At 43.1% G+C, this 23,072-nt stretch overlaps 1 protein-coding gene across 1 annotated transcript in view; it reads left to right on the top strand.

Annotated features, from left to right (window-relative positions):
• LOC134226327 (ras-related GTP-binding protein A) overlaps window positions 1-5,283 on the top strand; it is a 41,926-nt gene extending 36,643 nt beyond the window's left edge. Inside the window, exon 3 of the mRNA XM_062707044.1 lies at window positions 3,714-5,283. Within this exon, the coding sequence (XP_062563028.1) occupies window positions 3,714-4,669 (956 nt within the window). The 3' untranslated portion in view covers window positions 4,670-5,283. The remainder of the gene's footprint in view (window positions 1-3,713) is intronic.
• The last annotated feature ends 17,789 nt before the right edge of the window (window positions 5,284-23,072 follow it).

The following is a 23,072-nucleotide window of genomic DNA, read 5'->3' as shown; positions in this document are numbered from 1 at the left end:
ATATATACAGTAAAACATATCAGAAAATAATGTTATTGATTCAAAAGAAAATGTAATGCACCTTTGCGTGAGACTGTTCCACCTCTTCCGCATGATTCTGATTGACAATTAATTTTTTGGTTGGCGGATTATGGTCCCCTCCATCGTTGCTAGGCGTGTTAGTTTTCCGAGATTGATTCGCTTCTATAACGCCGGGTTGTAGGTCACCTGCGATCGTTACGTGCTTCTGTTTATGTAGTGATAGACCTGACGGTCCCGGCTGACAGATCGTTTCATCGGACCACTCGGCCGAATCAGCTGTAGTTTCGTGAACAATTTCTTCGTTTTCCGATGAAAATTCCTGGGTGCTAGATGCGAATAAGCTGGTATTCTGCTTTATTACAGATACGTCAGCAAGATTCTGTAAAATACATCACATTACATTATTGAACGTCACATTTAAAAAACTGTGGATACTAAGAAAATTAAAAAAAAACACTAAATACTCACATTTCTGATCCTCCAATTCGGTTCTACTACGCCTGTTTCTACTTCAGCTGGAGCGGTAACGTGGTTTTGCCTTTGAAGACTCGCATCGGATTCATCGGTTGGGTACTCGAGATACTCGAGAGTTGTCTTACTGTCGGTGTACTGGTCGGGTTCTACTAATGATGCGTCAACGAGGTTCTGTAAAATATGGCTTATTATTTATCTGATTCAACTTTAACAATAAAAACAAAACTTTAAAGATAGGAAACATATACTCACGTTTCTGATCCTCCAATTTACAATCGACTCCCATATCTTGTCGATCTGGACATCATGAGGAAACAAAGACAGACGATATTTAAAATTCTCCTGGTTGATGGTTAATAAGTCTGCTGTTTGCAAACCCGCTTGTCGGAATATTTGACCGCACTCCACTGGTGTATCGTTGAATAAATCTGCGATGAGAGCTAGCTCGTCCACTACGTATCCGGCCATGTTGGATTCTGCTTTCATAAGATTTATCTTATGAGGTTTTCACATCAAAAGTAATGATGAAAATCATAAGAAAACTCTTATGTTTTTTTCTTTCTATAGATAGCTTCTATGAATTCCATAAGATAAATCAATGATTTTCATAATAGGCTAACTAATTGTCATAAGAGACTCAATGAAAATGAAAATCAATTATTTTTTCGCGTTTCATAAGATTAGGCTTATGTTGTTTCGAATATAGTTTAGTTGAGTGTAAAACTCTTACATCTCCCTGTAATTTTTTTTCTGATAGTACGTAGCATCCTTTATTACGAATTATGGAAGAAGGGAACGAGAAAACATGATTTTTCCACATATACTATACGGCGGATTTCGCAAAAAAAATATTTGGAAGCACTGGCCACCACCTCGTCGAAGCAATCGACTGAGGAAACAACAAGGCAGTTGCAATTCTATTGTCACATCCTATCCTAGGTTCAAAGGACCCACCTCTCAAATACTCCGAGTTCTTGCAAATCGTTCTCGAGCATGGTTCAAGTTTCATGCCCGTAGTAGGCAGTTTCTTCTGCAGCGCGTAGTAGGCACAACTTTCACAGATGATGCACCTCCGTATTTCACGACTAGCATTATTGTGGTGCTTGAGTAAAATGCCTTCAGCGTGTTTTTATATATTCACACCTCAGCGTGTCAAACGGCGAGCATGACTTCGCTTCTTTTGGTGAGATCTCCGCGGCGTGCACACTCATCCACGGAGAGTCCCTGTTCGTTCTGGCTATTTAGGGCCACACAATTATTATCAGTCGTTGTAAGCCAGCTTTCAAGAGGCTCAGAGGCGTTCTTTCGGAAGCCTTATTTAAAGTGACTCGGAAGCTACCCTTCAAGAGGCTCGGAAGTCTCCAATAGTCATACAAATCCTCCGTTCAATCAAAATTATTTGCTTATTTTTCGGGTATTAGCCACCCGACATAGTCATTAATTTAGAATGTTCTGAAAAACTCCCATGTGGATATGTTAAGAGATATGTGGATGAATTTGATTTGAAAAATGTATCGGAGGTAACCACTTTCCTTCGATGAGACTTGAACCCATGACCCAGTACACTAGTGCTTTTAACCAACTAAGCTACGAAAGAACTTCGTCGGCCTTCGCAACTTAGCGGCTAATGAGTGAGCCCGAGTTTCTCATATCGGGCGCATAGTCGATGCACTCACAATCCATTTCTCAAATTCAAATTTTTCCACATAATGTGCATATCCACATCGGAGTTTTTCAGAACATTATTCTTCTAGCGTAATGTTGCTGAAATAAGCTTCTTATATAAATATCTCCCTACAATTCAATGTACCTAATTTTGCTGAATTATTGATTAATTTGCATGATAAGCCAACGTTACATTCTAGGCGCACCCTTGGGCGCACCCTTGGGCGCACCCGATTATTCATTATTAAAACCGATTTTTTGAGCCACATTTTATTTTAAATAAATCCTAATAAATCCAAGCAACCTTCTGGCCTTCAAAAGATACGTTGTCATTAATATCCCCCACGACAACATCCAGCCATGATGGATTCCTTGTTTGAACGTTGCCGAAACAACAAACTAATTTTCACCAAGCTTCGTCCGCAAACATCCCCGGAGGGTGCTGACGATAACCGATCAATGAACGGAGGAGCGCAGAGGAACACCGAACTTGAGGAGATCTTCAATCGAAGGAATTCGGCGGCTGCTGTCCGGCTAACACCGAATCGTAGACATCCCAACGCCGGGACTGGAGATGGTGCCGACCTTGATTCTGATCTGGACGACTGTCATTCGGAGCTGGGCTCTGACATCTATTCCGAAGCAGGGAATTTCCCTCGCAGAAATCCTAAACTGAACCGACTGATGAACATAATCCAATCGGAGAAGCCCCCTTCACCCCCAACATCTCCCACGACCGATCCAAGAAAGTTACCGGAAACGCCCAACACAACGCTGGTTCCGTCGGAGTCGGCCAATTCTCCCCCATCGGTGAAAGTTTCGCTTTCTGATTCTCGTATGAACAAACTGTGCGGAAGCTTCTATTGGAATTTGTTGACGATCATTTCGGTCGCGTTCGGATTCATACTCACCGAATTGGTACTGAAGCAGACCGTGAAGCTGCTTCAGGTTGCGAAGATGTGGATCGAGCGCGCTGGAAACTACTTGTGGAATAACTTCATCGCCACGGTGGGCACACCCGAAGGTGGCCAGAAGACGGTGTTCGGGAAGCAGTGGGGAAAGCCAGGCGTCGGGACGGTGGGCGTAGACAATGTTCTGCTGCTGGTGGTGGTCGTTCCGGCTGTATTGATATTGGCGGTAGTTTACGCTATTGTTTGGATATTATACTTCTTGAATGTAATTTTGTTGACGGAAATTCCACTGTTTTAAAATAATTTCTTCATAAATACAATACCTGTTTGGTCTACAAGTTTTAATTATTACTCCTATACCTAATTATTAAGATAAGTACACTCAACTTCAATGAAATCTACAAAACTGTCATTATGCCTACAGTATAGGGTGTGTTTTGTGTGGAGCATTTGTGGTTCGACTGGAATGTTTTACTTCGAGAAAAACTATATTTCAGTTGTGACCCCCACCGCGTTGCTAACGTATGACTTGTTTAAGTCAATTACCTACTTCTAAACTTTATTTTCTGGAAGTTCAGCTTCACACCATGATCATTAGAAAATAAATATATTAACCATCCCTTTCATTTTCACTTCTTCCAGTCGATGTCGAACACTCGCATGTGCGCTTCCTGGGTAACCTGGTTCTCAACCTGTGGGACTGCGGTGGTCAGGAATCGTTTATGGAACAGTACTTTGCTTCCCAGAAGGACAACATTTTCCGCAATGTGGAAGTTCTTATCTATGTTTTCGACGTGGAAAGCCGCGAGCTGGACAAGGACATGCACTACTACCAGTCATGCTTGGAGGCGATCCTGCAGAATTCTCCGGACGCCAAGATTTTCTGTTTGGTACACAAAATGGATCTGGTTGCCGAAGAGCAGCGTGATATTATCTTTAAGGAGCGTGAAGAAGACCTGAAGCGGCTTTCGAAGCCACTGGAATGCACCGCCTTTCGGACGAGCATCTGGGACGAAACCCTTTACCGGGCGTGGAGCAGTATCGTATACCAGTTGATCCCGAATGTAAAAGCACTGGAGCATTCGCTATATTATTTTGCCAATGTTGTCGACGCTGACGAAGTTCTACTGTTCGAACGAGCCACGTTTCTAGTGATTTCACATTGTCAGCGGAAAAACCACAGGGATAGCCATAGGTTTGAGAAAGTGTCCAACATAATAAAGCAGTTCAAACTATCCTGCTCAAAACTAGGAGCTAAGTTTTCCTCGATGGAAGTACGGAATAGCATATTTGCGGCCTTCATCGACACCTTCACCAGCAACACTTACGTGATGGTAATTATGTCGGATCCTTCAATTCCTTCTGAAGCGACCCTGATTAACATTCGGAATGCCCGTAAATATTTTGAAGAACTGGAGAATCCTAACAGCATGAACGCAACCAATGCAATCCATTCAGCGCACGCAGCTCGGGGCATGGCCAATGGAGGTCCTTCTCACTACTACAGCCATCACCAACAGCATCAGCAGTTACAGCAACAGTTCCTCCAGCAGCAACAGCAACAGCAGTACCATAATGCGAACAACCCATATCACTGATATTTAATCAAGAAGAAGTACTTTTATTTCAAATAAACCCTTTCCACGCAGCTGGTTAGGTCTGTTAAGGCAAAGCACTGTGAACATTCTTCCCGATTTTCTCCTCACAGGCAGACTACCAACTTCCAACGTTGAACTTAGCTGTTATTAATCGAATCAATTCTATTTTGCGATCAAGATCGGATTCATTTTCCTTAGTTTATTCAATTGTTATATGTTTTCGAGAGCCTAGCCTATACTTTATTAACAAATGAGAAAAATCAAACACTTATCTGAATGTTGAAACCCAGTCAACGGAGCCCAATACTCCCGAAGAGGTGGAGCTCCCAATGCTACCAAGTGGCCATGTTGCTAGAAAAGATTGACCTTTTCCGCTTTCCTTAATGTGTTAGCAAACACTTTTATTCTATTGTCTTTACATATATACAAACAACGACTATTAGAGAACCAATAACAAACTTTAAATCAAATTATTTGTAAGAAACTGATCAACCCTTATTGCTGTACAGAAAAGTAAAAAGTCAAATAAAGTCTTGAGTGTATGATAAGGCAGTTTGCTATCTACTGTACTGTACTGACGGAAATAAAGAGATTTTTAGAGAAAAGCTTGATAAGCGTGTTTTGATCAAACTTCGGATGATACAAAAAAGGAATGGCAAACGCTGCTTTTTGCCATATTAATCTTTAATTTAGAAGTTTCCCAAACAACACCCACAATAGCCTATATGATCATTATCTTGCATTCTTGATGGTAGAGGGTGTCTCCGGCTACAGGTTTCGTATTCCGCCAATAATTTCTTTTTCAGGTCAATATTATGCCGTGACATGTGTACACCAATGGAAAACTAAAGACCTTCGCTAACTTTTCTCCGAAGTAACTGTATTGTTTTACAAAAACGGAAAAAAAATTGCAGCTACTTATATGCAGTGTTGATTTTCGGTCAACAAATGTTTTGTACCCAGTTTGTACCCTAGCCAAAGAAAGAAAGGAAATGAAAAAATATGAAATATCAAATTTTATAATTCCTACCATGAAAATGGGCGTCTAAAAGCAAATACAGGGAAAGATCCCCCAGCGCCGGACATCTCACAATACCGGATACTTCTCAAAACGACACTTGCAGAGGTACCTCCACCATCTTATGTAGTACAAAAAAAGCTATTGATTCAGATCCTTGTGTTGTAACTTTGAACAAAATTTGAAATTGAACAAAAATGCCAAAAAATGTCATGTTTCGTCTAACTTTAGACGGTTTGAATCAACAATGTTAAAATCAATCGAATGCATTCTTATTCTGTCGTGATGGTCATTCATTCATTTATTCAGTTTACATCTAAGCAGATAACACTGAATCAACAATTTGACGCCACAATACACGGTTCGAGGCCGCATCTCTCCATCCCCGAATGCGCCCACGCTCGCCAAGTCGTTTTGCACCTGGTCTGCCCACCTCGCTCGCCACGCCGCCTCATACCTGGCGGATCGGAAGCGAACACCATCTTTGCAGGGTTGCTGTCCGGCATTCTTGCAACATGCCCTGCCCATCGCACCCTTTCGGTTTTAGCTACCTTCTGAATACTGGGTTCGCCGTAGAGCTGGGCGAGCTCGTGGCTCATTCTTCGCCGCCACACACCGTCTTCTTGCACACCACCAAAGATGGTCCTAAGCACCCATCTCTCGAATACTCCGAGTGCTTGCAAGTCGTCCTCAAGCATTGTCTCAAGACACATTTGGTGCGGTGGTAAATCTTTTTTGACCGCAGTTTCTTCTGGAGCCCGTAGTAGGCCCGACTTCCATAGATGATTATTATTATTATTATTTAATCAGACTAAGGCCGAAGTGGCCTGTGCGGTATATAAGAGTCTTCTCCATTCGGCTCGGTCCATGGCTACACGTCGCCAACCACGCAGTCTACGGAGGGTCCGCAAGTCATCTTCCACCTGATCGATCCACCTTGCCCGCTGCGCACCTCGCCTTCTTGTGCCCGTCGGATCGTTGTCGAGAACCATTTTCACCGGGTTACTGTCCGACATTCTGGCTACGTGCCCGGCCCATCGCAGTCGTCCGATTTTCGCGGTGTGAACGATGGATGGTTCTCCCAACAGCTGATGCAATTCGTGGTTCATTCGCCTTCTCCACGTACCGTCCGCCATCTGCACCCCACCATAGATGGTACGCAGCACTTTCCTTTCGAAAACACCAAGTGCGCGTTGGTCCTCCACGAGCATCGTCCAGGTCTCGTGTCCGTAGAGGACTACCGGTCTAATTAGCGTTTTGTAGATTGTCAGTTTGGTACGGCGGCGAACTCTATTCGATCGGAGCGTCTTGCGGAGTCCAAAGTACGTACGATTTCCAGCCACTATGCGTCTCCGAATTTCTCTGCTGGTGTCATTTTCGGCAGTCACCAGTGAGCCCAAGTACACAAATTCTTCTACCACCTCGATTTCGTCACCACCGATGCAAACTCGCGGTGGGTGGCTCACATTGTCTTCTCTTGAACCTCTTCCTATCATGTACTTCGTCTTCGACGTGTTGATGACTAGTCCGATCCGCTTAGCTTCCCTCTTCAGTCTGATGTAGGCTTCCTCCATCTTCTCAAAGTTACGTGCCATAATATCTATGTCGTCGGCGAAACCAAATAGCTGGACGGACTTATTGAAAATTGTACCACTCGTGTTAATCCCTGCTCTTCGTATTACCCTTCCAAAGCGATGTTGAATAGCAAACACGAAAGACCATCACCTTGCCGTAACCCTCTGCGGGTTTCGAAGGGACTCGAGAATGCCCTGAAACTCGAACTACGCACATCACCCGATCCATCGTCGCTTTGATCAACCGTGTCAGTTTATCCGGAAAACCGTGTTCGTGCATTAGCTGCCATAGCTGGTCCCGATCGATTGTATCATATGCGGCTTTGAAGTCGATGAATAGATGATGTGTGGGCACTTTGTATTCGCGGCATTTCTGCAGTACTTGGCGAATGGCGAACACCTGGTCCGTGGTGGAGCGTTCGCCCATAAAATCCGCCTGGTACTGCGCCACGAACTCTCTTGCAATTGGTGCTAGTCAACGGCATAAAATTTGAGAGAGTACCTTGTAGGCGGCGTTCAGCAATGTGATTGCGCGGTAGTTGGTACAATCCAGCTTACTGGCCTTTTGTAGATGGGGCACACGACACCTTCCATCCACTCCTGCGGCAAAACTTCCTCCTCCCAAATCTTGGTAATGACCCAGTGCAGCGCTCTAGCCAGTGCCTCACCACCGTGTTTAAATAGCTCTCCTGGTAGTTGGTCAACCCCAGGGGCTTTGTTGTTCTTCAGCCGGCCAATCTCCTCCTGGATTTCCTGGAGATCCGGAGCCGGTAGAATTGTGTCCTGCGCGCGTTCTCCCAGGTCCATCACCATACCGCCATCTTCGTCTGCCACATCGCCATTCAGGTGTTCCATAGATGATGTGACTTCGAATTTCACGACTAACATTGTTATCAGCCGTTAGCAAGGATCCAAGGTAGACGAATTCCTCGACCACCTGGATGGTATCCCCGTCTATCGTAACTCTGCTTCCCAGGCGGGCCCTGTCACGCTCGGTTCCGCCCACAAGCTTTTCTTTTGTCTTTGACACATTCACGACCAGTCCAACTTTTGTTGCTTCACGTTTCAGGTGGGTGTACAGTTCTCCCACCTTTGCAAATGTTCGACCGACAGTGTCCATGTCATCAGCGAAACAAATAAATTGACTGGATCTGTTGAAAATCGTACCCCGGCTGTTACACCCGGCTCTCCGCATGACACCTTCTAGCGCAATGTTGAACAACAGGCACAAAAGTCCATCACCTTGTTTTAGTCCCCGGCGCGATTCGAACGAACTGGAGTGTTCGCCCGAAATCTTCACACAGTTTTGCACTCCATCCACCGTTGCTTTGATCAGTCTGGTAAGCTTCCCAGGGAAGCTGTTCTCGTCCATAGTTTTCCTTAGCTGTACGCGGTCTATACTGTCGTACGCCGCCTTGAAATCAATGAACAGATGGTGCGTTGGGACCTGGTATTCACGCCATTTTTTGAAGGATTTGCCGTTTAGTAAAGATCTGGTCCGTTGTCGAGCGGCCGTCAACGAAGCCGGCTTGGTAACTTCCCACGAACTCATTCACTAATGGTGACAGACGTCGGAAGATGATCTAGAATATTACTTTGTAGGCGGCATTAAGGATGGTGATCGCTCGAAAGTTCTCACACTCCAGCTTGTCGCCTTTCTTGTAGATGGGGCATATAACCCCTTCTTTCCACTCCTCCAGTAACGCGCCTTTGCATATCGCCCATCACTATGTTCCTAGCTTGTGTGTGCTGCCGCAGCTCTGGTTGATGGTATGTTTACCTCTATACGTTCGCACCATTGATCCCTTCCAACAAACCTCCTGCAGCGCTACGATGCCGAATCCACGGTCCTTGAGCACATCGGCGAGTATGCGTGTGCTCTTGATGAAGTTGAGAGATTTGCAGTTCCACGAACCGAGTTTTCAACCGCTAGTCCCTTTTCGTCACAGTGGTCTTCGCCGATGGTTCCGGTCCGTACTCTCTTGTTGATTGTTCGTTACGTATGTGTTTTTAATGGCTGGCTTGCAGGGCCTGACACCAAACCCCCTGAATTTCCGGAGGACCATTCCTCCTTATTCCCGGTGGACCATGGTGCACAATTTCACTTAGAGTCCCTCGCTGGCACTCGGACGATGATCAGCCGCCCCTAACATGAAGAACAGACGCTGTTGTGAGCCGATCCTGACATGGAGAACAGACGCTCAATAAAATTTGCACCGCCGGAGAGGTGCAAACCCCCCTTCCCTGTCAGCATACGACCATAGTTCCCACCGGGGTTGGTTACTCGATCTTCCCTAAGGTTGCTCGTATCCCGGCCAGCACCACGAGGAAGTAGGGATGGGAGTTGCTGGGTAGGAGGGTAAGGAGCACGAGACGGGGTCTATGTTATTCCTTCAGGTACGCGAAGTACCAATGGTACGCTTTACCCAGCATTTGCCGTGCTTTGAACCTTAGTAAGATGTTGGGGTCAATATGACCCAAAACGAATCTTCAAAGTAGAATAACTTTTTACCTGATAATCCGATCGTTCTGAAATTTCTTGACTTTTAATATTTTGTGGAAATGAAGCATCTGACATGAAAAAAGTATTTTAAGGTGCAACAGGAACGACCCCGCAAAAAAGTTACGAATAAGATATTAGGGTCATATTGACCCAGAAATGTAAATGCTTATAAAACAGTCAAATTATTACCGAATTACAAAGTTTATATACCGTTCGAAAGATAAACTCATCAATTTTGTGTCTATGTGGTGATATGCTGGTTCTGGAGACAATGGTCACCGGGAAACGACTTCCACGGGGACCTTGTCGGTCAGGGGAGCAGAAAAATCGCTCCATATATGCCATTCGATCGCCAATTCTTCATAGATTCTCTTAAAACGGTGGTCCATGAGAGGGCTTCCGACGAAAGTAGCCACTCTTGGAGCCTATGAGGTGCCCCCAGGGAAACCGTAAAAGAGGACATTTTCGTTTTAACACCTCAATATGTCGTGCGGCGGATCTTCCGTCATGATTTTCCACATAATAGATGATTATGCGCTTGAAATCGATAATTAACCACATTGGCCACTCTTGGAGCCTATGAGGTGCCCTCGGGGAACCCGTAAAAAAGGACATTTCTGTTTTAACACCAAAATATGCCGTGCGGCGGCTCTTTCGTCATGATTTTCAACCAAACAGATGGTTATGCGCTTGAAATCGATAAGTGATCACATTGGCCACTCCTGGTACAAGCAAGGTTCCCCCGGGGAACCCGCAGGAGGGGACATTTCCGTTTTAACACCTCAATATGTCGTGCGGCGGCTCTTTCGTCATGATTTTCCACATAATAAATGATTATGCGCTTGAAATCGATAATTGACCAAATTGGCCACTCTTGAAATCGATAATTAACCACATTGGCCACTCTTGGAGCCTATGAGGTGCCCTCGGGGAACCCGTACAAGAGGACATTTTCGTTTTAGCACCAAAATATGCCGTGCGGCGGCTCTTTCGTCTTGACTTTCCACAAAATAGATGATTATGCGCTTGAAATCGATAATTAACCACTTGGAGCCTATGAGGTGCCCTCGGGGAACCCGTAAAAAAGGACATTTCCGTTTTAACACCAAAATATGCCGTGCGGCGGCTCTTTCGTCATGATTTTGCACCAAACAGATGGTTATGCGCTTGAAATCGATAATTGATCACATTGGCCACTCCTGGTACAAACAAGGTGCCCCCGGGGAACCCGCAGGAGGGGACATATCCGTTTTAGTACCACAATATGCCGTGCGGCGGCTCTTTCGTCATGAATTTCCACATAATAAATGATTATGCGCTTGAAATCGATAATTGACCAAATTGGCCACTCTTGAAATCGATAATTAACCACATTGGCCACTCTTGGAGCCTATGAGGTGCCCTCGGGGAACCCGTAAAAAAGGACATTTCCGTTTTAACACCAAAATATGCCGTGCGGCGGCTCTTTCGTCATGATTTTCCACCAAACAGATGGTTATGCGCTTGAAATCGATAAGTGATCACATTGGCCACTCCTGGTACAAGCAAGGTGCCCCCGGGGAACCCGCAGGAGGGGACATATCCGTTTTAGCACCACAATATGCCGTGCGGCGGCTCTTTCGTCATGAATTTCCACATAATAAATGATTATGCGCTTGAAATCGATAATTGACCAAATTGGCCACTCTTGGAGCCTATGAGGTGCCCCCAGGGAAACCGTAAAAGAGGACATTTTCGTTTTAATACCAAAATATGCCGTGCGGCGGCTCTTTCGTCATGATTTTCCACAAAATAGATGATAATCCGCTCGAAATCGATAAGTGACCACTTTTGGAGCCTATGAGGAGCCCTCGGGGAACCCGTAAAAGGGGACATTTCCATTTATACACCAATATAAGCCGTGCGGCGGCTCTTTCGGTGTGTTTTCCCACCAAACAGATTGTCGTGCGCTCGAAATCGATAAGTGACCACATTGGTTACATTTGGAACCTATGAGGTTCCCTCGGAGAACACGTAGAAGATGACATTTCCATTTTTACACCAACATATGTTATGCGACGGCTCTTTCGTCGTGGATTTCCTCCAAATAGGTGCCCTCGAAATTGATTATTGACATATTTTCCACCCTTAGAACCTATGAGGTGCACCCCGGGATCCCGTAGAGGAGTACATTTCCATTTTAATGCTAAAATATGTCGTGCGTTTTCTCTTTTGTCATGATTTTCCATAAAATAGATGATTATGCACTTGAAATCGATAATTGACCGCATTGGCCACTCTTGGAGCCTATGAGGTGCCCTCGAGAAACTCGTAAAAGAGGGCATTTCCGTTTTATCATCAAAATATGCCGTGCGGCGACTCTTAATAAATGGTCGATATGGCGATAATGGCGAAATCGATAAATGGCCACATTGGCCACTCCTGGTACATGCAAGTTGCCCCCGGGGAACCCGTAGGAGGGGACATTTTCGTTTTAACACCTCAACAAGTCGTGCGTCGGCTCTTTCGTCATGATTTTCCATAAAATAGATGATTATGCACTTGAAATCGATAATTGACCGCATTGGCCACTCTTGGAGCCTATGAGGTGCCCTCGAGAAACTCGTAAAAGAGGACATTTCCGTTTTATCATCAAAATATGCCGTGCGGCGACTCTTAATAAATGGCCGATATGGCGATAATGGCGAAATCGATAAATGGCCACATTGGCCACTCCTGGTACATGCAAGCTGCCCCCGGGGAACCCGTAGGAGAGGACATTTCCGTTTTAGCACGAAAATATGCCGTGCGGCGGCTCTTTCGTCATGTTTTTCCACAAAATAGATGATTATGCGCTCGTGCAGCCTATGAGGTGCATCCACCAAACAGATGGTCGTGCGCTCGAAATCGATAAGTGACCACATTGGCTACATTTGGAACCTATGAGGTTCCCTGGGAGAACACGTAGAAGGGACATTTCCATTTTTACACCAACATATATACCTCCGGGGAACCTGTAGAAGGGGACATTTCCAGTTTTACACCAATATAAGCCGTGCGGCGGCTCTTTCGGTGGTTTCCCACCAAACAGATGGTCGTGCGCTCGAAATCGATTAGTGACCACATTGGCTACATTTGAAACCTATGAGGTTCCCTGGGAGAAGAGTACATTTCCATTTCAACACCAAAATATGCCGTGCGGTGGCACTTTCTTTGTTATTTTCTACCAAACAGATGGTCATGTGCTTGGAATTGATTAGTGATATTGTCTACTCTTGGAACCTTTGAGGTGCCCTGCGAACCCGTAGGAGAGGACAGTTTCATGCTTATATCAAATGTACTGTGCCGCTTGCGGCAGCTTTATCTCCATGTTTTCCAACATATAGATGGTTATGTGTTTGAAATCGATTTAGATCACATTGTCTACCCTGGCCACAAGTCTTCAAAAAATTGGTTATGCGCTTGAAACTGTTCTTTATTTAAAATTGAGTACTGAGTTAAATAAAAAAAATAGTTTCTGGGCTACTGTGATGGTTCCTTCGAACAGCTCTCCAAGGATTTTCTATTCCACATCTCGATATTACCATTAGTCGATGGTCCTTTCAATATCGACTCATAGAAGTTTGAGGTTTTCACCGATCGCAGTGGACAAAGACATGAAAACGCAACATTTTGATATAAAAAAGAAAATCTCTTCTTTTGCGAGACTCCTGCGGGTACCTTGTAGGTTGTAGATATTAAGTTTAGAATGAATGACCTATTTGATAGAAAAAAAACAAGATTAATCTACTTAGTGGTGATGGTGCCTTTATCGTTCGTTTAAAAGGGTTGAGAAATATATAAGAAAAGTTTAATATAACACAAATAGGTAGATAGCTCTTATTTTTCATATTTGTTTATTTGCATTCTAAAATTTCCTGCTGAACGCAACTTATTGCAAGCCAATCGGATAAACATAAGTGCCAGAAAAGTGATTTTCCCATGCAGGAGCTGAAATTAGTATTTAGGCCATAACTTCGGAGCCCATAGCCCGATCTGGCCAATTTTCAATAGGAAACAATAGGGCAGGATTTTACGTCGAATGCTATTTAATGCGAGCAAATCGGTTGAGGAAAAGTTCCTAAAAAGTGAGTGAGATTTTGTGTGCACAGACACTTTCAATGGATTCTTCGCGGCACTCCACAATTACCGAAACTGGGCCTGGGGTTCCCCCGGGATGGCTTCGATAAAACCAACCACCCTTTTGGGATTTGTGGTCCAAACCTCTTCCGGTTGCATGTATGCACCATTTAAGAATTTAGATCTTCGTTTATATAATGCAACGCAATGAATTATTGGCAGTGGCTGATTTTCTACTCGCCGCTTCCACATCCAGGCGCTATCGTATATGCGCAAATAGCCAGCATGAGTTAACCGCCAGAAATTTGTATGGCGAAAGACATCGAACGCGGGTTTTCTTAAAATTAGGAACTTTTTACGCAAAACTATTTGGTACCGGTTATGTAGGAAGGTGTCCGCTACTACGCCTACCAAATATTTTTTTTTGATGGAGGTGCTTAATTTTGAGAAATCGAACCTTAGATGCCTTTCGCCATACTGACTTCAGAAAGTTAACTCCTAATGTGCCGCTGTAATTACGCTCAAAGCAGGCGATTTATTGCATAGGTGTATCGATGTTACAATGGTTGAATTACCCCTAGTAAACGCGTAGTAACTCGCTGAAATTTTAAACAGTTGTTACGTCAACCCGTGGTGTGTTGTTCTTTACGAAATTACAGCTAACAGACGTTTTGTCTGTTGAAGTTTCCCAACAACAACATTACCAACATGAAAGACAAGAAAATATTTTAGTTGAATGTTCTCATCTATCACTATTTTATTTAATTCTACCACGTTCTGGAATTATCCACGACATGGTGGAATAAAAATGGAATATTACTAACTCGTCTTATGTCAGGCGATTATCAACATTTTTTATTTAGTTTAAATTTCCAATAGTAATAAAATTGATTGCTTATTACCTTCCAGATGAGGTAAACATAGCCATAATATATGTTATAAGAAAGATATTATAGCACCATTCGATTGCACTCGTAGCTAGAATATTATGCCGTCTCTCCAATATGCGGTTAGGATTTTCTACAAATACTGTTTCATATGATCAACATGAAGAGTTAATCGTTGAATGCAAGCAACATCCGGGTTACTTTGAATAAGATTTCGTTGTTTGTTTGGATTGTTCATGAAGCGTGTACGCATGCGACTGCTCTTAGGTTATCTGAAGGTGATCTGACCACTGAATTTTCTATACCTTTTCTTCATATATTCCTATATTCATATATTCCTATATATTCCTTCCTATAAACACAAGCGAAGAAGTGTATCATTCCAATGAAGAGCTCGATAAATAAGTTTGACAAATACGCCTTTAGTTACTAAATGTCAGCTTTTTGACTATGGCACTATGTATTTCTGGAAATGAAGCACATAACTCTATGTCACGTGTTGTGACTAGTAGTTTTAATACCCTTTGAAACAGTATCACCAAAGAAATAGCGATCCAGACCGCATCGTGCTTTCGTGCTGTGCGGTTCTTTCTCTCGTTGCGGAAGGAAGTTTTTAATACTACCCGAAGCTATTTTAATTTCAACGGTGCTTCTTAGTGCTATTTGTACCCACTGATCCCGTTACGATCTTTGCAAGGACCCGTGCCTTCGTTTTACGTTGGACCCGTTTGCGGAAGTAAAATTCCGACAAGCGGTGGTAATCCTGCAGGGACACCGTTCTGGGAAGAAACCTCTTAGAAGGTCACGTCTCCACGCTCAGCCATGAGCATTAATAAAAACAAGAGGAAGGGGGAGTCTCTGAATTCTCCACTTCCTTCAAAGAAACAAGGTTTCAAGACCGTCCTGCCCAAGCGCGGAAAAAATAGAAGGAAGCTGGAGACTTCAGATGTTCCTACTAACTCTAACGTTGACATTATTTCTTCTCCTATCGAGCTGAGCAATCAGTTCGATTTGATTAACGACGAATTTGAGAAAATCGAATCTATCTCTAGCCCAGGTGATTCGATTCATACGAAGAAACAACGGATTCCGCCAATTGTGGTATCTGTTGCCGAGTTTTCTGGCTTTCGGAATGAAATCTTGAGTAACCTTCAGGGGATCAAGGTTTCATTTCAGATTGCTAGGAAGGGTGACTGCCGCGTTTTGCCGGGATCCTTTGACGATCGCAAACGTCTTCTTCACTATTTAACTGAGAAGCGCCATAAATTCTTCACATACGACGACAAAACTGAGCGATTGTTCAAAGTCGTCTTGAAAGGTCTTCCTAGAGGCCTGAATAAGAGAAACGCGGATAGGTATGTGCCGCCAATCGAACCGTCAAAAAACAGCAGCCAATCGAGCAGGAGACCTGTCAAGCAGCCAAAATGTTGGCTCAAATACTGAAAACGGCCAAATTCGATTTTGTGCCATTTTTCAATAAACAAAATTGAATGTATTTTACATTAGTTTTCAATAATATATGCAAGTTATAAATAGATTATGAAATGAAATTCCATTGTTTATTGGATTCTATTGTTATGTGATGTGGACACATAAAATAGGGGATTGTAAGATTTTATCTACATAAATCATTTCTTCCTTTTCATGTGTTGTTCTTTGATGAAGAAGATTGAATACAGTGTTGGCAGAGTCATATTTTCTATCCGCGTTTCTCTTATTCAGGCCTCTAGGTCTTCCCAGTGATGATAAATCACTGGATGAGATTAAAATTGAAATTTCTCAATTACTTGGATTTGCGCCAGTCCAAGTAATTAAGATGAAAAAGAAATCTAACTTTTCCCAGAGGGGCATTTCTCAAGAATTTTATTTAGTTCATTTTAACAAAAGTGAACTAAATAATATGAAAAGTTTGGAAAAGGCCTGTATTATGTCCCATGTCCGTGTTACATGGGAACATTTCCGCAGGCCTGGGGGAAATTTCCAAAACCCCACTCAGTGCCGTAAGTGCCAAAAGTGGGGTCACGGAACCAAACATTGTCACATGGATGCTAAATGCATGATTTGTGGTGGAACCTCTCACGCCAAGGACGCCTGTCCTGTGAGAGAAGATTCCAATAAATTTAAGTGTGCAAATTGTGGGGGCAATTATAAATCCAATTTCTGGGAATGCCCTTCATGCAAAAAAGTTTTGAATTCCCGTGCAAAATTGATGACGGGAGATTCCAATCGGATCCCAGATTCGACGGGTAGAAATTTTTCAAACGCTCAAACTTCGAAACCAGTTACCGGTCGAGCAATTCATACCCACCACAATTCACAAACAAATTTTGCCGCTCTTCAACGGGTTGCAAGCACTTCAGTAAATTCCAATTTTTCCAATGTACCTACGTATGCAAACATCGCTGCTGGTAGACAAAATTTCTCTTCTCAAAATGAGGTTTATACCCATGTCCCAACGGAAAATAACGGGCATGTTGCCGATTCAGGTAGCATTTTTTTTCTTCCGATTTTGATTTTTTAACTGAACAATTGCATCACATGATTGATGCAATGTTCACAGCAAATACCATTCCTGAAGCTGTTCAGGTTGGTATAAAGTACACACAAAAAATTGTTATCGGTCTCCGTTTCAATGGACCCAAATAATTGTGTGAAAGTTCTAAATTGGAATGCTCGCTCGCTAAAGGGTAAGGAAGATGAATTATTCAACTTCTTTTCTGTTCATAATGTGCATATTGCTATTATAACTGAAACGTATTTAAAACCAGGACTCTCCATTAAAAGAGATCCAAACTATTTTATCTACAGAAATGATCGTCTTGACAGCGCCTGTGGTGGGGTCGCCATCGTCATTAATAGACGTATCAAACATAAATTATTTTCTTCGTTTGAAACCAAAGTTTTTGAAACCTTGGGAGTTTCTGTTGAAACAAATTTTGGACAATTTTCCTTCATTGCAGCCTACTTGCCTTTTCAATGCAATGGGAAGCAAAAGAATTTGTTGAAAGCTGATCTTCAAATTCTGACTCGCAACAAATCAAAATTCTTCGTAATTGGTGACTTCAATGCCAAACACCGTTCATGGAATAATGCTCAAAGCAATTCCAACGGCAAAATTTTATTTGAAGATTGTTCTGCGGGATATTATACTATTAAATATCCCAATGGCCCTACTTGTTTTTCTTCCAGTCGAAATCCTTCTACAATTGATTTAGTTTTAACGGATTCAAGTCAGCTGTGTGGCCAATTGGTAACTCATGCTGACTTTGACTCTGATCACCTTCCTGTGACATTTGAAATCTCACAAGAAGCCATTTACAATCCAATCAGCTCTACTTTTAATTATCATAGAGCTGATTGGGATTTATATAAAACATATATCGATAGGAATTTTGATGTTAATATTCCTTTGGATACCAAAAGTGATATTGACAATGCGCTCGTATCTTTGACAAATTTAATTGTCGAAGCCAGAGGCATTGCAATTCCTAAATGTGAAATTAAATTCAACTCCATTATTATTGACGACGATCTTCAGCTACTGATCCGTCTTAAAAATGTAAGGCGAAGGCAATACCAAAGAACTCGCGATCCCGCGTTGAAAGTTATTTGGCGAGATTTGCAAAATGAAATTAAAAAACGTTTCGCTATTCTGAGAAATACCAACTTTGAGAATAATGTCTCGAAGTTGGATCCCAGTTCGAAACCCTTTTGGAAATTAACGAAAATTCTTAAAAAACCTCAAAAGCCAATTCCAGCGCTTAAAGAGGGAAATAAAATTTTATTAACAAATGGCGAAAAGGCTCAAAACCTTGCTCAGCAGTTCGAGAGTGCCCATAATTTTAGTCTAGGTCTCACTAGTCCAATTGAGGATCAGGTTACACGGAGCTTCGAAGACATTCTCAATCAAGATAATGTTTTCGACCCTTCGTTGGGAACTAATTTGGATGAAGTGAGATCTATTACTAAAAAAATTAAAAATATGAAAGCCCCGGGTGATGATGGTATTTTCTACATACTTATCAAAAAACTTCCTGAGAGCTCTTTATCCTTTTTGGTTAATTTATTTAACAAATGTTTTCAATTGGCATACTTCCCAGATAAATGGAAAAACGCCAAAGTTGTTCCAATTTTGAAGCCGGACAAAAATCCAGCTGAGGCTTCTAGTTATCGCCCAATCAGTTTGCTTTCTTCAATAAGCAAACTGTTTGATAATATTATTTTAAATAGAATGATGGTTTATATTAATGACAATTCTATTTTTGCTGATGAGCAATTTGGTTTTCGCCATGGGCATTCAACCACTCATCAGTTATTAAGAGTTACGAATTTAATTCGGCTCAACAAATCTGAAAGATATTCGACTGGAGTTGCTCTTCTCGATATAGAGAAAGCATTTGACAGTGTTTGGCATGAAGGTTTGATTGTAAAATTGATGAATTTTAATTTTCCTTTGTACATTATTAAACTGATCCAAAATTATTTATCAGATCGCTCACTGCAGGTAAACTATCAGAATTCTAAATCTGATAGATTACCTGTAAGAGCTGGTGTTCCCCAAGGCAGCATACTGGGGCCCATTTTGTATAACATTTTTACTTCTGACTTACCTGATTTACCACCAGGGTGTCAAAAATCTTTGTTTGCAGATGACACAGGTCTCTCAGCCAAAGGGCGAAGCCTTCGTGTCATTTGTAGTAGATTGCAAAAAAGTTTGGATATTTTCTCCACTTACTTGCAAAAATGGAAAATTTCCCCGAATGCTTCCAAAACTCAGCTTATAATATTCCCACATAAGCTGAGAGCTTCTTATTTGAAACCTTCTAGCAGACATATTGTCACTATGAATGGGGTTCCAGTTAATTGGTCTAGCGAAGCTAAATATTTAGGACTTCTGCTAGATCAAAAATTAACTTTTAAAAATCACATTGAAGGCCTTCAAGCCAAATGTAACAAATATATTAAGTGGATCCACTTATAAACAGAAAATCAAAACTTTGTCTTAAGAACAAACTTTTGATTTACAAACAAATTTTTAGACCTGCCATGTTGTATGCTGTGCCAATTTGGACTAGTTGCTGCAATACCAGAAAGAAGGCACTTCAGAGGATTCAAAATAAAATTCTGAAAATGATTCTGAAGTTGCCTCCGTGGTATAGTACCAATGAACTTCATAGAATTTCTAATATTGAGACATTGCAACAAATGTCCAACAAAATAATTTCCAATTTTAGACAAAAATCGTTGCAATCTTCTATTGCAACGATTAGCTCCTTGTACCCTTAGTATAAATTAGGTTAAGTTTAGTTTAAGTAGAAAACATTGTAATTCCTACATGGTTCAATTCAACCAGAGGAAATATTCTAACTGCCAGAGGCAATTGAAATGCATTAATAATAACTAAAAATGTAACATAGCAAATAAGGATGATAGTGTTAAGAAAACACGGAACACCTAGTCTAAGAGATGAATGCATGTATTAGATAATTAGCAAATAAAATTAGTTAAAAAAAAAAAAAAATTGGTCGCAGTGGCACACCCAAACAGAAAAAAAAACTTCCCATGAACTCATTCACTAATGGTGACAGACGTCGGAAGATGATCTGGGATATCACTTTGTAGGCGGCATTAAGGATGGTGATCGCTCGAAAGTTCTCACACTCCAGCTTGTCGCCTTTCTTGTAGATGGGGCATTTAACCCCTTCCCTCCACTCCTCCAGTTCAATTCAGTTCAGTTTCCCAGATTCTGACTATCAGTTTGTGGAGGCACGTGGTTGGCTTTTCCGAGCCCGTCTTGATGAGCTCAGCTCCGATACCATCCTTACTAGCTGCTTTATTGGTCTTTAACGGTTGGATGGCATCCTTAACATCCCTCAAGGTGGGGGCTGGTTGGCTTCCATCGTCCGCTGAGCTAACGTAGTCATCTCCTCCGCTGTTTTGAATTTCACTGCCTGTACTCTCAGCACCATTCAAATGTTCCTCGTAGTGCTGTGTAATAGGAATAGTACAGAAAAGGTAATTATTTATTACAAGGTTATGGTTATGCTTAGGTGTTTGAGGTTAAGGTTTGAGGTTATGGTTAGAAGTGTTTAATGGTGTAGCAGCTCCGTGACGATTTGCGGGCTTTTTCTTTTTGTGTGTGTTTTTCGGACGGTTTCTAGAGCCTTCCGTAGCCGGTAGTCGAATGACAAACCGCCATCTTCGACACGCTATCGAGAGTCGCCCCGCTGGAAGGCCATTGCCACTGCCAGTCGGAAATCCGCCACGACCTCCGCCACCTTCGACAAGCCATCGAGAGTCGCCCGCTGAAAGGCCATTGCCATTACCAGTCGGAACAACCGCAACGACACGCCGCCATAATTACCACTAAAGTCGGGATTCGCTGGTTGGGATTTTAATATTTGGGCCGCTTTTTAGTTGGGCCTCCGCTTGTTGGGTCATGGACCAACTGAAAAAAACCGTACGTAAAAATTCGATGTAAATACGGAAAACGGGATTGGGTGTCACTGGACATCATTTGTGATGTTCAAGTCGAAATACATGTGTTCATATGGCTGTCAGTTGGCCCAACTAAAAAACCGAATTCGTTAGTTGGGTCGAGGTCTTGGCCCAACCAGCGAATCGTGACTGTACTAGTTGGAAATCCGCCCCAACAAACCGCCATCTTCGACATGCCGTCGAGAGTCGCCCCGCTGGAGGGCCATTGCCACTACCAGTCGGCGAAGCCACCACCCCACATCGATATTGTCGACAAGCCGCCGAGTGTTGAACTGCTATATTCTTGGATGCGGCGAAATCAATTAGTCGAAAGCCGTTTTCGTTCGTCAGCCGGTCAGCGCTGAACTTCCCAATAGTCGGTCTAAACTCCTCCTCTTGGCCAACCTAAGCGTTCAAATCTCCTATGATGATTTTGTCGTCGTGGCTTGGGTAGCTGTCGTACTCACGTTACAGCTGTGCGCAGTAGCTGTCGTGGCTTGGGTAGCTGTCGTACTCACGTTACAGCTGTGCGCAGAATGCGTCCTTATCATCATCAGTGCTTCCGGAGTGTGGGCTATGGTCGTTGATTATGCTGAAGTTGAAGAACCGGCCTTTGATCCTCAACCTGCACATTATCTCATTGATCGGCCACCACCCGATCACGCGCCTTTGCATATCGCCCATCACTATGAAAGCTGTTCCCAGCTCGTGTGTGTTGCCGCAGCTCTGGTAGATGGTATGATTACCTCTAAACGTTCGATCGGCCTCTGATGACAACGACGATGGTGCTCGTTGTTTGAGATCCAGTTGTAAGGCCACCAGGCCCGAATTATATACCGCAGGCATCTGTTAATGAACACCTGCAACCGTTGAGTGTTCTCCGCTGATACACACCATGTTTCGCTAGCGTATAACAGCACAGATTTCACGTTTGAGTTGAACATTTGTATTTTGGTGCGTTCACTTATCTGCCTGTTTTTCCAGATATTTCTTAAACTCGCAAAGGCAGCTCTTGCTTTCTTGATCCGTGCGCCTATGTCGACCTTGGTACCGCCGTCTGATGCCATTTGGCTACCAAGATATTGGAAGCTTTCAACATTCTCCACTGGTTGCCCGGCTACTGTGAAACTGGAAGGAGTCACCGTGTTTACATCCAACGATTTGGTTTTGTTGACGTTGATGACTAAACCTGCCGAAGAGGAGCGCTCGGCAAGGTTGTTGATTTTACTCTGCATATCAGAGCGCCGTTGCGCGAAGAGTGCAACATCATCCGCCAATTCAAAGTCGTTTAGGTGCTCCATAATTATAGGCTGCCATAACAGCCCGCGGTTTGGTTCACGGTCAATCGCATCTACAGATTCTGGTAGATTCTGGTCGATTACGATGAGGAACAGTAACGGTGATAGAATACATCCTTGCCTCACACCAGCTACGACCCGGATAGGGTCGGACAGGACCCCATTGTGCAGCACTCTACACGAAAAGGCCTCGTACTGTGCTTCGATGAGGCCGATGATCTTCTCAGGAACCCCCTTGCGTCTCAGGGCGCCCCACATATTCTCGTGATTGAGACGGTCGAAAGCTTTTTCGTAGTCAATGAATACCAAGTAAAGGGACTCTTGGAATTCGTTGACCTGCTCCAGAATGATGCGGAGCGTGACAATATGGTCCACACAGGATCTTCCAGCACGGAAGTCGAGTCGCATCGATCTTCTCCTGAATGCGGGCTAGGATAATTTTGCATAGAACTTTGAGAATGGTACACAGCAACATAATGCCTCGCCAGTTATCGCATACAGTCAGGTTACCCTTTTTGGGCACCTTCACTAAGATACCTTGCATTCAG

This window comes from Armigeres subalbatus, chromosome 3 (genome assembly GCF_024139115.2).
Source record: "Armigeres subalbatus isolate Guangzhou_Male chromosome 3, GZ_Asu_2, whole genome shotgun sequence".
In the NCBI taxonomy this organism is placed as follows: Eukaryota; Metazoa; Arthropoda; class Insecta; order Diptera; family Culicidae; genus Armigeres; species Armigeres subalbatus.
The sequence above is the reverse complement of the archived record's forward strand: the minus strand, read 5'-3'. Positions and strand labels throughout refer to the sequence as shown.